At 39.0% G+C, this 17,554-nt stretch overlaps 1 protein-coding gene across 1 annotated transcript in view; it reads right to left on the reverse strand.

Moving 5' to 3' along the window:
- Positions 1–16,760, reverse strand: part of slc22a23b (solute carrier family 22 member 23b) — a 56,126-nt gene extending 39,366 nt beyond the window's left edge. The window contains exons 1-2 of the mRNA XM_066722913.1: positions 15,747–16,760; positions 207–310 (exon numbers count right to left, since the gene is read on the reverse strand). Coding sequence (XP_066579010.1) covers positions 207–310; positions 15,747–16,142 — 500 coding nt within the window. The 5' untranslated portion in view covers positions 16,143–16,760. The remainder of the gene's footprint in view (positions 1–206; positions 311–15,746) is intronic.
- Between the last annotated feature and the right edge of the window lie 794 nt (positions 16,761–17,554).

Consider the following 17,554-nt stretch of genomic DNA (forward strand, 5'->3'; position numbering starts at 1 on the left):
AATAAAAAACAACAAAAAAAGGCTATGACACTGAAAAACCTTCCTTCAGGTGGAATACTTTGTTATTTTAAATTACAGGCCTTCTTATACTCATACAGGAATAGTGAATGTATTTCTAAACAGAGCCAAAGAAACAAAACAAGAAGTACCAGAGGTATATATTGAAAAAGGAGGGAATCATAAAATAAAAAGTGAATAAAACTTACCAATCTGCCAGAATTCCCATCACCAAGTATCCAAAAATAGAGCCCACCAGGAGAGAGAATTTTGCAATGTGGACTTTCCAGGCATCGTCACACACCAAATCCCACTACAAGGAAAGAAATAAAGATTTATTTAAAGACTGCAATATTTAATCACTATCGAATGGATAATCATGACCAGATAGTCTGATGCCACTGGTTTGCATCATGAAGACCTGAGCATCGGATATTTCACTTGAATTCTGTTGTCAGTATTAAGCATGGGAACAAATTAACTGGTTAACAATATGACAATGCAAACAATAATTCTAAAATTAAGTGATATTATGACTTCTCTGTTTTCCATCTACTATTGTTCAATAAATAAATATACAAATACATAAATCATTCTGAAGAAATTAGTCTACAAATATACATATTAATAGGAAAACATTTAGCTGTACTGGAAATAAGTCTTATAATTTGAGCTGATTATGTTCTTATTATCTTATTTTGTATTGGTAACTCCACATGTCTTTCTATGCACAGAACAAAATGATACACCAAGCATCTCATATGGTTATGTGACAGAGGGGTTTGGTTGATAACAGGTTAGTTGAACAAGATTAATGAGTATACTCCTCCAAACAAAGTGAAAAAGTCAACTCCCCAATCCCTTCATTTATAGGGTAGAAGAACACACAGTACACCTTACGGTTCTGAAGAATTAAGGGAGAATTCCATTTGAAAATATTATTATAGTTGTAGGTTGTTTTCTAAAGCATTCACTACAGAATGAAAAGCTTTAACACATGGTTTCAATATCAGAAGAGAGCTTAAGGACCCTAGTGCCCTAATGACACAAACCAGCTGTCAACCAAGACACACAAATTTAAAAATTTAAAACGGACAACACAAAAGGTAGAACAAAGGATATTGTAAACAATTTAAAATCATACCTGCTGACAACATTTCCAGTAGAGTAAATTATGGATATATTAGCTCACAGTTTGAACAAAAGGGAAATCAGACCACATGTTCTTAGATCAGAAAATAAATGTTTCACTAACTGTGGCACACTGTTTAGCCTAGATGAGGTCCACTTCAATAATTACATTATCCTTAATCACAACAAATGTTTTACTGCTTAACAAAAGAAGTAGTGAAGCAAGGAAACTCAAACTCTTGGAGTCTCTTCTTCTCGACTATTAGATCATTTTCAATGTGAATACTTCATAATGTAGGTCACCCTCAGAGGGGTTTAATCGCCAGTTCCAAAAGGCCCACACTCAGCAGAGAGCAATTAACTAAAAACTCCCCATCAAAACATTTCGGGGGATTTACTTTTCCAAACATTTCAGCACTGTGTGACAGAACAAGCATGTTTAGAGCTCATCAGAGACCATCACCACGAGTTGTAGGAAAATGTATACTAAACTGGAATTATTTTGAGGGTATGTGGCCTATCCTAGGTTCAATACTTGCTGAAATAGTGAACCTTTATCACTTCTACATAAACTGCTAGTTTCAATGAGAGAGAGAAAAATAAATCTAAATTATGCTTCTGTGAAGGAAAACACACAGGTTCAACAATGTACAACACATCAGCTGATAACACAATCTGAATAATGTTGTTAATTGTTTTGCCCAGTCATTATTAGTCATTTTATACACTGTTGTCACACATATGTGTGAAAAAGACAATCTGTATGTGTCACAAGAAGGTTCTAAGATCCACAACATCCATCCTTAGACTTTGACTGCCCGTTTTGAAAATGAATAATGAACAACATCCGTCACAGATGACTGTGCTTTCCTTTGGCTGAAAGGTTTTGTTTAGCGTTAATGAACTGCTACCCTTATATTTCTGCTGTACTATCAGAGCACTTGCAGTATAAACATTATTATATTACAGTGCACATCTAAAGTAAATTCTATATGGAATATACTTCTCTCTCTTGTACCATATGGCCCATATAGCAAGAAAATAGGCTATATTTTTTAGAAACCCATCAGGATATGTAAATATACAAATAAAAAAAAATAGGGTGGACGATGAAAGCTTTTTTCTTTCGCACTGTAATGTCATAAAATCTGTAATTCAATTGCCAGCGATATGTCTTTTCCAAACACACCAATACTTCAGTTTTATACAACTTCCTGAATATAGTTTTTCCAGTCCTAGAAAACAATAAAAACGTACTTTCCATTCTTACGGGTGCATTAATCAGAATTCATAATAAAGCTTCCTCTTTCGGTTCAAATAAACACAATCACCAAACGCCACAGAGAGTTTACTATGAGAGCGAAGCAAAATGTCCTTTTTGTGACACTGTTTGGCATCTACTTTGTTCATGACAGTCAACGGTAGATGGGGTCCTTTATAGCAGAATACATATGGGGAACGTGGGGGGAATAATCTAACCGTTTCAAGCTTCTACATTTGTAGAGACATCTGAGAAAGGCTGATTTTCAGGACCTAGAAGGCTGCAACCAGCCAAACATGAATAAAGGATCCACAGGCTTTTTAAGAATGGATTTAGGTTAGTTAGCAAAGGCACCATCTTGCTCACATTCTTTCAGTTTTCACCTAGTTTAAACAACTGTAAAAACATCCATTGTGAACCTTTAAAACATGTATTTAACCTCATTTAATTACTTTATATAAGCACTACTCAAAATGGAAGAAACCCACATCATGCCTCCATAATTCCATAAAAGTGGCGCCAGAGTAACTGGAATACAATACTAGAGTGAAAAACCTGTGTTAAACATCCATTAGACACCAGAAAAGTCTGCAGCTTAGAGGCTGGGCCAAAGCGACTTTCAAAACAGACCATACATTTACAAAAGCAGTTTTGATAGGAGAGCCTCATAAAAGCATGTCTTGGAATGTGCCCAAGTTGTTTTGTTGTTAATGCATGTGTATTGTATAATTAATAGAAAGAACTCTACAATTGCTTTTCTTCTAATGGACAGCTTTTAAATTCCCTCTTTAGAGAGTAATCTGGTAAAACATCATATTCAGATAATTAACATCCTCAGCTTACAGTTACAACTGATGGTTAGTTTGTGTTTTTGAATTGATACTAACCATCCTAACTTAGACAGTTTACTTTGATCTGTATGAATGAATTGAAATATTTAATAAAAACTACAGGACTTCTAAGCAGATTTAGTAAGATTCACTCAAACTAGCTTAAAAGTTAATGATGCTATAAATTAATCATAGGTTATTTGTTGAGTAGTGCTTACGCATGTAATGTTCAAGGTTTATTTTAATGCTTAAAATGAACATGCACTTTGTATTGCAATGTTGTGGAGTAGAGATTAGGGCTCTGGACTCCTGAGTGCAGGGTTGTGGGTTCAATAACTACTGTTGTACCCTTGAGCAAGGTGCTGTACCTGGATTGCTAACCCATCTGTTATTTTATGCCAAAAAATAACAATATTGTAACAATTGTAAGTCTCCCTGAATAAGGGTGTCCACAAAGAAATCTAAGAATACACATTACACTATGATTAGAGTCCTATATTTTATGGAGAAAAGCATTTACAACTGAAGTGTGCAATGAAATAAGTTTGTATAGGTGGTGTTTGAAGCATATTTGATCTACATTATGTAAGATCAGTAGTGTTTCCTCTATGTTTTGAAGAGAAGCTCTTAATGAGCATTTCCATGCTATTCAATATCTCAAAACAACAACAGGCACATCTGTGGAAGATATGGCGTTACAGACAACCTACTACAAAATGTTTTCAAGCCTATTTATACCAGATATCCGTTTTCTGAACACAGCCTGCGGACTGCTGATTAAGTTTTCCAAAGTCACTGTTTTGAAGATTGCAGTGAAAGGCACATGGTGAAAACAGCCATGCGGACGCGAAAGACATTGCACTGTAAACACTTGCGATAAAGGTAATAGCATTAATCCAGAAGAATAAGGAATGACCGATACCTTTTGCAGCCTTCCACAAATGTACACCTTGTCTGGGAAGACTTGCTCTCTGGGTTAAAACATGACTGAATCACTTCATTTTGTGTACTGTAGAATGCTAAACAATTTAAGCCAATAAAAACACCAAGACCATGATCAGACTCATAGCCAAGACTAGGATCCAGAGATTGCTAGACTGGAATGACAGCTTGCCATTTTAAAAGGAGCAAATTACTCTGTTCAGGGAACTTCTGAATAAGTCCACAGGTGGTGCTACAACTGGTTACGCAAGGTGTCCCATATCTTCATTGCATTGTTCACAGCCTGACATCAGATCAACAACCACCTCAGAGACAAACCCGGCTGCACCGACTTCAGTCGTTAACATTTAATCTAAGTTTTGGAAACTCAGTACTTGATGACATCTGTTATTCTTTTGACCACAACTGGAACCAGTGGTCAGTTGTTGTCTGTACATTACATTATGACAACATGCCACGGTTATGAAGTACAATTGCAGACATGTTTTAGGACATGATCTAATTACATCTTGAACAATTGTAAAGCAGCTTTACTGGTTCTAAACACATTTAGATTAAGCTTTATAGCCATCCTAAAGCTTGATTTTTTTCTTAATTACCTAGTGGGTTTTGGACATTTAAAAGGGCAATCAGTTACTTTCATACACATGTCTAAAGAGACAGCATAGGATCAGAAAACATTAAAAGCATATTTGATCCCCAAGAACTAAAATTCTCCCGAGAGCACGATTCCCTTATATTCTGAATTGATATAGTGTCATTGACTGGTCTACATTTTTAGATTGTCACACTGAGTAAACATCTAAATTGTATGATTACAATCTCAAAATATACATTTACCAGACCAAAAAAAAAACAAAAAAAAAATGCTCCAACACTCTCTGCAAACTTCTATGGCTTGATCTTAATTTCAGAAAAAATTGTTCTATCCATCTGTTTTCAACAGGGGAAAATACTGTACAGGAGGTTACAGCAGAGGTTACTCTTCAACATGCCTCCATAGGAGATCTTACTGAATACCCATAAAATAGTTTCCAATTGACATCCATGTAGAACTTCAAGATGATACTGGCTCATATATTCATAGCGAGCAGCCAGTTTGTGCCTTTTTTCATGGAGTGGATAGAGCGACACTGTCGATCACTCCATCCTCCTCTCCTGATCACGCTGACCTTGGAATCTCTGGAACTTCTCTCACATGGTTCTTCTCCTACCTCAGTGACCAGTCCTACCATGTGACATGGCGAGGTTCCTCATCCACCCCCCCAACCTCTCCTCACAGGTGTACCCCAACGCTCTGTCCTGGGCCCCCTCATCGCATCCCATTGTTTCTCCTACCACTTCTACACAGATGATGCCCAGATCTTCCCATCTTTTCCCTCTCTCTTCTGGCCCTCTCATCCCCTCTTGCATCTCTTCCTGTTGGTCTGCTCTCTCCTACTGGATGCACTCACAGCACCTCAAGCTCAACCTCTCCAAATCGGATCTCCTATTATTTCCTCCCTCTTCCTCACCTGCTGCTGATCTCTCCATCTCTATCCCCTTGGAATGCACCACACTCTCTCCTTCTTCTTCCACTAAGAACCTAGGAGTCACCCTTGATCCTGCGCTCTCCTACACCCAGCACATCACCACACTGACACGGACCTGTAGATTCTTCCTGAGCAACATACGCCAAATCCATCCCTTCCTCACCAACTACTCGACTCAGCTGCGCATCCAGTCCCTGGTCCTCTCCCGCCTGGACCACTGCAACTCCCTCCTGGCCGGCCTGCCTGCAACTACTACCCGCCGCTCCAGCTCATCCAGAACTCTGCGGCTCGTCTGGTATTCTCTCTGCCCCGATTCGGACACGCTACTCCACTGCTCCGCTCCCTCCACTGGCTCCCGAAAGCGGCACGCATTCAGTTCAAGACACTGACCCTCACCTACCACTGTCTTGACCACACTGCACCAAGTTACCTTCAGACCCTCGTCTCCCCATACATCCCCTGCAGACCGCTGCGGTCTTCCAATGCCAGAAGACTAACTCTACCTCCTCTCCACTCTCCTTCCTCTAGAGCTGCTCCTTCTCATCCCTGACGCCTAATTGGTGGAACGACCTTCCCCCTGAAGTCAAAACAGCAGAGTCCTTGACCTCCTTCCGGCGCTTACTCAAGACGCATCTTTTCAGACAGTACTTGTAAATTAATAATTTACTCTCCTGTATGATAGCACTTTACAACGTTTTATCATACTACTTGCCTTGCGTTACTAGCACTATTGTTTATTTTGATTTCCCCTTTGCTCACTTTCCTGGGGCCTTTGTCAGTGAGCTAACATCTTGTCTGCACTCAGCTCTTACAATCCAGGATGTAAGTCCCCATATATTGTATACACTGTAAATTGGAATTTGTAAATTTGTATTATGCTTTGAATTGCACTGTATTATGTAAATTGGAATTTGGAATATGTTTTATGGCTTGAACTGAACTGTATTTTTGCACTTTGTATTGCGCTTATATTTTGTAAGTCGCCCTGGGTAAGGGCGTCTGCTAAGAAATAAATAATAATATCCTACAGGTGAACAAAATAAAACAGTCCTCAGGTATGAATACATGAATCGCACAGAGTTTGGGGAAATATTTCTACGTCAATGATGGCGTAGACACACGTTACTAGCCAACATGTTTCATTGTACTCCTACAATGCAATTACCAGATATTGTAGATTTATAAATATGCTTAATTGTATATTATGGAGAGGGCCGAGAAGGTGAATTCTTACATTCTTCTGCATGTTAAAAGGGATCAAAACCATGGATAGTCAGAAGACATATTTATTATGGTTAGCTTTATTATGTATGATTATTATTGGTTCATGCATTCAAGGCAAATCATTCAAAACTACAACTGCATAATCAAATAAGTGCTATTAAAAAACAGGGTTACAGTTAAAAAAAAGTGATGTTGGATTTCACACACAGATTAGTGCTGGTCTTCGTCATCCTCAACCCAGATAACATGAGGTAGTCTGGGATTAGTGCTAAACCAGCCAATATATTTTGTAGATATTGTTCTGTGAGACTCAGCTGAATTGCAAAGCTTTGCCACACACTCAATGGAAAATGACTAAAATGTGAAAAACACACTTTTACTTTTACAAGGCAAGTTGTGTATTCAATCTCAATATAATAAATACCTTGCTAATGAAATCAAAGTACCAATATAAGTACCAGCTTTGCTTGGAATAAAAATGTCAAAAGAAATAAATAAAGAGTGTAATTCTTTCCTTGTTTCTATTAAAGCTTTGTGCAAAAACAATGACATTGAAGCCTCTGTGTGAAAATGTATCCCTTAGCCATGAAAATTCTTTCACTTGACTGAAAGCAAATAAATACAATAAGACATTCATACCATACAGCCAGCATGGGTGGGCAACTTTATAACACTTCTAAAAGCTCATTTAAAACAAAAATATTGTAATTTGCCTCAGAATTATACATAAGCAATGGCACCTGTCACCGAGTGATAGTAGAGTACGTTCTGAGAATAGAGCTCATAACTCTGAATTTATTCCCACATTCAGTATAATAAACAGTAGCCTTCCACAGAAAATGCGTCAGGAATTAATATTCCGAAGCCACAATGTAAATGTTCACATCGACGGTATACCATTTGAATACCTCCCTCAGTGTTATTCGGCCAACATTAACTCAATCCCTGACGTTTCAAAGGACAATCCCGACTCCATAATCTGTCTATTCTCCAATCCCTTTACCAATTAGTGTTAGTGTACATGAAGCACAAACAGAGAGTGCATTATTCATTCACAAGTCTCCTGTATTTATTTTTTGCCATGTAGCCAGAACAGCACCCCTCAGATGCTAAGCACTCCCTTTAGGAGTTGTAGTTTCTTAGGTTATCTTTATGCCTCCGAGAAGTTTCTCCTAGATTGTGGTTTTCTATAAACCATTATCAAACCTGTGAGAATTACATTTAATCCTGACACTTTACAGTAAAAGAGCAGGAAAAAGTTAAAACCTGGTAAAGCATGGATATATACAGTAAACCATCATAAACCTTATGTAAAACCACAGTAAAGCAAGGTACCATGTTCATCTTTCATAAGGATAACTACACAATTTACATTAAAATGGATGCAAGTCCTTGTGCATACTCTGGTCATGAATGTATTGTTTCAGCTTTATACATCTCTCCAAGTCTTGTGTGTCATTCATTCATGCACATTTATTCAATTTAGTGTCAGAAATAGGTACAAAGTCCTGTCATTACTAACACTTGAAGACTATATCCATGTCATGTTTCTCATAATGCGGCAACAGTCCGGCCCTAAGCAAAACAGGTTAATTTCAGTCAATATTGACACTGTGGGACTGACACAAACCCTGCATAGGACAGTGTTGGGAACATTAGAGTGGCTGTGTGCTTGCAAGTGAAAATGCTACCGCAAGTATTATTAAAGCAAATACAGTTTTCAATCCCCGACGCTTGATTGAATTAGGTTGTGCAGGTGTCACAATAAAACTGGGAATGTCCCAATATATTATGATCTGCATATAAACCACATTAATATGAGGATGCTATCCATCTCAATACTCTATGCACCCTATCACAAGTAAGGATCATGTTTGAATAAGGTTGGATAAGTCTGGCTTCAGCTCAATCAAAATGGAAACTTATCGTTCCCATCAATCTCCTTATATTTAGGCTTCTTCAGTTGAGACTCATCATACATATAATCAAAACCATGAAGTCTTGAATGTCTGATCCCAACATTAGTGGCCATGGATGTAGCCTGTGACTGTATTACTGAAAATAAGGTTTAACAATTATTTACCATTGAGATCGAGCCACAGGAGAGAGCTCAAATTAAATAAAGTGTCAACTGAAATGCATTCTAATTAGATCGAAATAGCTGTCAATGTGGATATAATGTTATGTAATGCAAGTGCATGGGTCTGTGTGTGTGTGTGTGTGTGTGTGTGTCTCCGTCTGCTGCATTGTGAATGTGAAGGTGAATGCAAATGTAAAGTGTGCAGTTGGCCTCTGTGTGCATGTGATGGGCACATGCTGGGGTGTGTGATTGGCCTCTTCTTGCTGCCTGATAGGCTGAGAAATATTTGGAGCCGACTGGGTATTTTGTAGGCAAGCTGGGGTACCGGAACAGATACACAGCAGGGGGTTCGAGAGAGTGCATTGGACAGCTGGTGGAAGCCATGAGAAATCACTGTGGGCTGAGAGGGACAGCGAGCCACTGTGAGTCACAACACCGTGAACCGATGTACATTTACTGAGGAGAGTGCTGCGTCACACTTTGTAGTCTCAAAGGAGTACAATCAAATTTGGGCAATGCAGTGTACCCTCTAGACAAATACATTGTTTGATTCCAGGAATCCACCAATGTTACAATATGCAGATACAGGTATTGATTAAGTGCTTACAAAAAACAAAGCATTAAAAATAGCAAACAGAGCGAAAACTGCGTAATTACCATTGACTTCCCTGATCCGGAATCTAGTTTTCAGTCTAAAACTTGTGTGTACATATACTCCCACCCCCAGCCCCCACTCTGCATTTATAAAGAATGTATTTATCTGGTAATAGCGCCACACTAGTTTTGTTTTAGTATCAAATATATAAGATTAGTCCAGACTGGTGTAAATAGAGAAGTGTATCTGTGTTACTCTCTCAATATCAAAATAAACCAAATACGTTTATAACTGATATTCATAAACAGTATAACATTGCATACCCAAACTGTGAGTGACTACTTCCATCATTAAATTTGATATAAATCTCTCATGATTTCATGTTCTGAGCTGCTCTAAGAGAAAAATATGCAACATATATAATGAATGTCACACCTATTTTTTTTTTAGAGGGTAGCAGCTTGAAACAGATAAGACATTTCTGCAACAGTCCTCTCACAATATAAAGGTGAACAACTGAAGAAATAAAAGAGAATACCAAAATCTTTTAATAGAATGTAAGAAACATACAAAGAAAAACACAAAAACACTGGAATCAAAAATCTTATTACTGTAACAAAATCCTGCTGTAAGGTGTGTAAGAGTGATCGCAGCATTAGTCACAGGGGAGTGGCAGATACAGCACCCCATGTACGTCGTCAGCATGCTTGAAACCACACAAACCGACTGCTAAGAAACGTATCATCAGAAAAGCCAGAGTATACGTTTTTCTCTCCTCTGCCTTCTCCGATTCTATTCCACATTTACAAATGCTATACAAAACCTGAAACATCAGTGTCCTTCAAGTTTGTTCGTGGGGAAAAAAATAACATTGCTTCATTTCAGCGGATTCCTCAAACTAAGGAATTGTGAAAATGTTGCCATTAGTATTTCAGTATTGAACACCAACCAGATAAAGGTCTGCAAGATAAGATGTTACAAAGACCACAAGACACCGGAAAGCACCTGAAGCACAGTTTTTCATAACCTTATCAGTCAGAAATGGACATTACTTAATTTGCTGCTGACGATGTTAATCAACTACCCCAGCACAATCCTGTAGATCCAGGATGGAAAAAAACAACAACTATCAGACAGTGTGCTAAAACACAACAGCAACACTCTTAATGGAGAAATAAAAAATGATTCAGTTATTTGGTATCTTGAGCAAAAGAATGTTTTTTTTGTTTTTCACTGCAGAGACACAGACTGAATACGTCTGTCCCTCCTGCGTAAATCGTTCTCTACGGGGCTGAAAGACATGCCGAGCTCATCAAATGCTGTATATTATTTTGTTTCTCTTGGTCTCGCGCAGTATCCCCAAGGCCTATGGAATCTGTTTTCTATTAATGAGGATGACGACAACAGCAAAGGCATGCTCCATAGCACTGAAAACATCCTTAAAATGTACAAAGACAGAGTACTGATAATGAAGAATGAAAATACCACTGCCTCTAAACTATATGCAAATCTAGCCACTGTCAAATTAATTAAAACTAGAACCACAATCCCAAGCACAGCTCAGTTTATCCAATTTGCAAACCCCAAAGGGAAGAGAGGACATGCCAGGTTACAGGAAAGGTTAACAGGGGTCTGAAAAGCACCACCCAGTTGTATGACTCAAACATTCAAGAAGGCTCTGGCTAAGATTCTCGGGTTGAACAATCAGAGTCCATATGAGTGCAACAGGGATCAGTATGAACTCATCACGTTGACATCATCTCTGCCTGATCTTGCATTCAACCCCCCAGCGTCAGGGGCCTGCTTTTTTTTTTTTATGTAGCAGGTTTGCCGCGAGTTCATTTTATCTTTCAAAGTTTAGTTCAATAAGGATTTGAATAACCTCTAAGGTCTGAAATAGCATTAAAGGTTTAAACTTGCCTCAGAAATTGATTTAGAACATGCTAATCACTTAGGTTTGCTACTTATTCCATGTCAACTGAAACAATACTGCAGAAGGCTTACAAATTGACAATGTCTGATTTTGTCGTCAAGTATGATCACAATTCAAGTGCCCCATTGTTTCCAAAAGGTTGAGCCATGCCCTCCAACACACACACTCCTGACTTCTGTGTTTTAGATCAACAGCCTTACAATTTAGGAATTAAGTGACGCCTTTGAAATGTACTTTAAAGTTATGTTGTCCTTCTTCAGTAAACAGGATACTGTTAGGTCAATATTCTATACTGCAAAGTCATCCTAGGGATTAAACTGCAAGTAATCCTATCATACATATAAATGCTTAGCATCTTGAGCAACAATCTGAGTATCTTTGGAAATGTGAGGATCTTGCAATGGATTTGTCAGGACTGTGAATAAAATCAGCAAGATAAAAATTCAAATTATATTCCACTTACAATTGGGAAAACTAAAATTCACAATCACATCCATACCCATGGTGACTTATATTAACAAATGTATAATAAAGTCAGAGGTGATCTATAGATCAGATTAGATCAAGCAAGGGTACACATTTCTAAAGTACCGTGCAAAGACTGTAGAAATGTGAAATGTGAGGAGTGCTGTGTAAGTGCATGTTCAGGCCAGATAAGTGCAAAATCATGGAAGTTAGTTATGCCAAGGAACTTAAAAAGTCAAGTCATTAGAATCACATAAAGTAGTGATAGCAGTTGATGTCCTGTATGATTCAGTGAGGAGAATAGATAGCTTCACCATGTAAAGTGTTTTTAAAGTCATATTTCCATTTCCATCCATTTTAGAACCCATCATATATCTGCCTTGGAAGTGCTATACTTATTTAGATTCCAATGCGGGATCTTCTGACTTTTGTTCCAACCAAGTTCGAAGAGAGTTAACGCATTAGCTGATTAACTGGATGAACTAAATACTTCCCTACAGGCTGCAAATTATGTCACATGTAAAATAATAACCTTTAAATAATGTTATACATGTATAAATGAAAACAATTAGGTTAATTAGGCTCCATATTGAGAGTGCCAGTGACAACTTAAACCAGAAGACTGTGGGGGTTACACAGGTTTCAAGATTTCTACCATTTATTTCATTAAGATAGGAGATTTCTTGTAAATGATTCCTCTTGACAATTGTTGAACTCCTTCTTTTCTTTTATTATTGTGCATTTTATTTTTTTATATATAAAACTATGATGGGTCTCATTGGTGTGCTTTTTGGGTAATTTAATACTTTGTCAATATTTAACAGTTCTAAATACATTTCTCAGAAGATCACATCTAAATTTGAGAGTACCTGAGAGACCTCTAGGCTCCAACTTGATCAAAAGCCAATACTGTAAATTAGTTTAAAATTGGTAATTTTAGGAAATGGGATATGCTTTCAAAAAAGAAAAAATTAGATATTTCAAATTATAAGTTCTCAACAGCAGACTTTTAACCTTAAGTCGAGGGCACTGTATCACTTCTTGGGTATTGTGTTACTCCACAGATTTTGCCACTATATTTGTAAGTCAAGTCAATCCACTTGGAAAAACACTTAATATGACTTTCTCTCCTTTTTATATATTTTGGTACAGAAGGAGAAAAAAGCAACTCGTTCATTCGCAACATGAAATCATGATGGATGGCTCTTTCAAATCTTACATCAAATGTATCACAATATTGCCCTCAAAAAGTGGAGGACAAAAGTAAAGAAATGGGTTTATGGGTTATTCAGACAACAAAATTATGAGTCATAACAGTTGCTACAGGCATAGAGGGCTTTACACTGTTCACATCTAAGCATGAGTGGGCACATCCAAGCACAGGGTGTTAGTTTGGCAGACTTGATGTTAAAAAAACAAGGGTAAACGGCTTCAAAGGAATAATAAATGCAACTACTCTCTCCCATAACGCAAAAAAACAACAGTTTAACCCTTACTGTTCAAGAGGCTATTGAAAGGAAGAGGCAGTATAGCAAACAAGGTCACATATTATGCTAGATAAAAGGTTAACATATGCTTCCATGTAATACCCCGGGGTAGATACAATTTGAAATCATATTACATTCCTTTCCTTTCCAAGATGATTTTTTTTCTTTTCTTGAAATGAACGTAATGCAATTTCATAATTTTGATTGGGAAAATTAAAAGTAATAGAAATGCAATGCATTCAACTTTACCTCTATCTGACCATAACTAGGCCTAAATACAGCTGCTCTTTAAACTCACTAAAAACATGTTTTATTATTTATTACAGCTATATTAAATAAGTGGTGTTCACAACTACCTCAAACAAACTGGAAGTATTAAGTGAAACATGTATTTTACTTTAAATCTTGTTTTTAAACCTGAAGTCAGAATTGTTTGGCTACTTGACTAGAGCATATTATGAAATAGTGCTGTTTTATTGTAGTTACGACCCTATCCATCATTGAGGACAGCTTAATTATTTTCAGAGTATTGAACTACACTAGAGATCTAAATGATCTTTACTGCTATACTTAATAAATATTCAATCCAGACAGATGCTTGTCTTTATCACAAGCAGAAGAAAGGCAAAACTTTAATTTGAAGGCTATAAACACTACAACCAACACACCTACAGCTGCTATTTACTTTACTGTGTAATTTTCTTTAGAACTAGTTTATAAATACTGTTCTAAATTGCACTTGGAACATCAGGAATTCTACTGTATTTTTAGATTGTGACACTGGAATCAACTTTTTCAATTCTCTCTCAGTCCTCTGCGATCGTTTTATGAGGATCTGCTCTGATGAATTAACCCAAGCTTTTGCGTGTAGGTGGACTGAAATTGTGAAGAATGCATTACGTTCCAAATGCAAGTTGGAACAGTTAGAAATGTAAAACTCCAAGAACTCAATATTCAGAGTATGGTGGTTTAAGGGAAATCTTTAACAAGTGGTTCTCTATAGAATTGTCATTTGTTGACATCATATGTATTCAACATAAAGCTCTGGACAAAATTAAGAGACCACTTAACATTGATTTCTGAACTTGGAGTGGTCTCAATTTTCTCCAGAGCTGTATAGGCTAGATGAGAAGGGAAGTGAAAAGTTACCGAAGCATGAAACCTGACTTTACAATAATACATTGGATCTATGCAAAACTCCATCAGATGTCATATTTCAAATGGAAGATATGGAAATATCACGTTAAGTGTTCAGTTCTCTATAGGCAGCTGCCTCAGACTTTACTATTTAGTACACCATTTGGAAAGAAACAAAAAATAAGAGCACTTTCATTACAAAATACATGGTCTATATATCCTGAATCCTTTTCAGTATTATCATGGAAATGTGAGCAAAAAGGAGCAAATCTCATCAGATAATGTAATAATAACTAAAGCACTTCCATTGTGATGCATTGACATTGTTTTTTTTAGGTCAAGTAAGCAATGTGCCCCCAAACAACAGCAGTCATTTTCTGGTGTAAAATGTTTACAAAACAGGCCACTCAGCTAAGCAGCATGATAGTTGCCAATGCCCTTTGCTCTACATTTTAGAAATGCACTTCGTCAGCGGCAGACAATGAAGGCAATAACCCAACTTAAAAAAAAAAACAACAACAACAAAAAAAACGTCCATTTACCCCCCATAAATCAGCTTGTGAGATGTGTATGATTTATCAGAAAGCACATCACCGTCTTACATGTAGGACAACATGCAACACATCACCACTGGAATCCACATGCAGGGTTTCCCTGTGTCACATCTCAGCCTTAACACATGAATCACATTGCTTTACTGCAGGAGAGGAATTGTGGTCAAACATTTGATGGATAAATGGGTGAAGAAGTAGGAGTAATATGAACATGCATTTTAACAAGAAGCCTAGTTTTCTGTATTAGGCTATTATGCATACATATTTCTGGTACCATTGCATTTGCCGTATTTGTTTTAGATGGATTTCCTATATATGTTACCAAAACCTATACACAATACCTTATCTACTTTGAACTGTAGTGCATATAGTATACAATACAATATATATTAGTGGCCATGTAGTCTTCCCTACTTGTTACATCTTCAGAAATGTTTCTGGTCTCATTGCATGTGATATTTGACTTAGATTTGTTTGAGATTGGACGTTTATTATATCACACACACACACACCTCTGGATAGATACATTCAATTGCATAAAGATCATGGATCACTCTTGCTGGTGGTGCATCTCTTACCTTGGTCACCACATTTTGGACCAGTCCTGTGCGCATCTCGTAGGTCCAGGCGGCGCACAGGCAGTGGCCCGGGTCGTCGCTGCTGTTCTCGCCGCCGGCGTGCAGGCGCGACCCATTCGCGGACATTGCGCCGCCAGTGCCGTTCACCGCCGGGTACACACAGGTGCTGTTGGGCTGGGCCAACAGAAAATAGTCCGAGAACTGACTAAACCCAAGAAATAAAACCGGGATCCAGGTCAGGAGGACGAGCTGTTTCTGGTGTTTCCCAAACCCCCCGAGGAACGGCAGGACGGATCCGTCGACATCCCAGAGCAGTTTGGGGATCGCCGACTCGGAGGCCACGAAGCCGTTGTTTTCGGGCTGGCGGTCCTCGCTGTCCAGCCTGACCACGGCCATGGTGTGGAGGTACCGAGCCGGGAGAGACTGGGGTCCCTGCGAGCTGGCCGTGTCCACGCTATGCGCCAATGCTTACAAAGACAAGCCGGCGCAGGCAAACGCTCAAAACGCCTATATATAAAACACCAGCACCGCAAACGGAGGCTTCATTCTGGGGTGGCGTCCGGGAGGAAAGGTGTCTCACTGCCGGGGCCGGAGACGAGCTTCAAACGCACGTCTGGGTCACTACAGCCGCTTCACCACCGCAAGACTGTTTTCCCGGTGCGCCCTGGATAACAAGTCAACCTCTCCCGTCCTCGGCACCGCGGTTTCCCATTTGGCGACGTGCTCGGTGAGTAATTCAGCCAAACCGGTCTGTGAACTGTTCCGGAAAGAGGCAAACGCCGAAACCGCCGACCCAGCCCCTTTCCTGCGGGAGCTACAGGTAACACACCTGTGTGCATCGCTGTGCGTGAGCAAAAGCGCATCCCATCGCAGCCCGGGTCCGCGCCGAGGCCAGGCTTGTGCTTTTGGGGGTGTCGGTTAGAGATGCGTGTCTCTACCGGGCTCTGCTGCCCTGGTCGTGGGGAATGAAGGGTCCACCTGTCCCAAACACCAAGTCCCCCCGCACAGTGGGAAGGCGCTGTGAGCAGCAGCTCGGAGAAAGCCTCCGCCCTCTGCGATCACCCAGGCCGCCGTGATTGGTGCGCACACCCGGCGTGCCCGGCCCACTGGCGCGCAATTGGGTATCGGCTGCACGCAGGCAACAAAAGCCCGTCTTTGTCCTGTTTCTTAATTGTAATTTTAAATGAAGTGCTGCACAGAGACAGAGAGGAGCTTGTCTGTTAGCGCCGACGCTGACACGGAGAACAATGTTATTAAAACACGCCGAGTGTGTTGCTCAGTGTGCATGCGTGCATTAAAAGGGCATCCCTCGAAGACCAGCTGGGATCTCATACAGTACCCCGACTACGCCTGTCTGCATTGTCTTTGTTGTCTGAAAAATACAGGTCTTTTTTTTTTTTGTTTGTTTCTTGCATGCATGCATACACACTTCATTCTGATGTCCAGATGGATGTTGTTGTTGTTGTTGTTGTTTTACACACACACACACACACATCTATTTTTCATTTTAAGTGAAACAGAAAAAGGAGTAGGGGACCAAAGTGGGTGCAATAATCCACTAGAGTCGAAACAAATGAATTAAACAAAGAAGTAAGAGTAACATGCTGTACTATTCTGTATATGAGGGTCCTCCTAGTGACATGTTTATGAAATTGGTCTGGTTTCTTAAGAGTTAGAACTGATCATGACACAATGGGGAGCGGGTTTAACATTTTTCTGAACAATAACTCTAATCATCTTTTTGTTAAAATAAGTTTTGTTTAATACACCATCATCATTCGTGTCCAAGCAGTTGCAAACGCAAGACT

Source organism: Amia ocellicauda, chromosome 2 (assembly GCF_036373705.1).
Source record: "Amia ocellicauda isolate fAmiCal2 chromosome 2, fAmiCal2.hap1, whole genome shotgun sequence".
Classification (NCBI taxonomy): domain Eukaryota; kingdom Metazoa; phylum Chordata; class Actinopteri; order Amiiformes; family Amiidae; genus Amia; species Amia ocellicauda.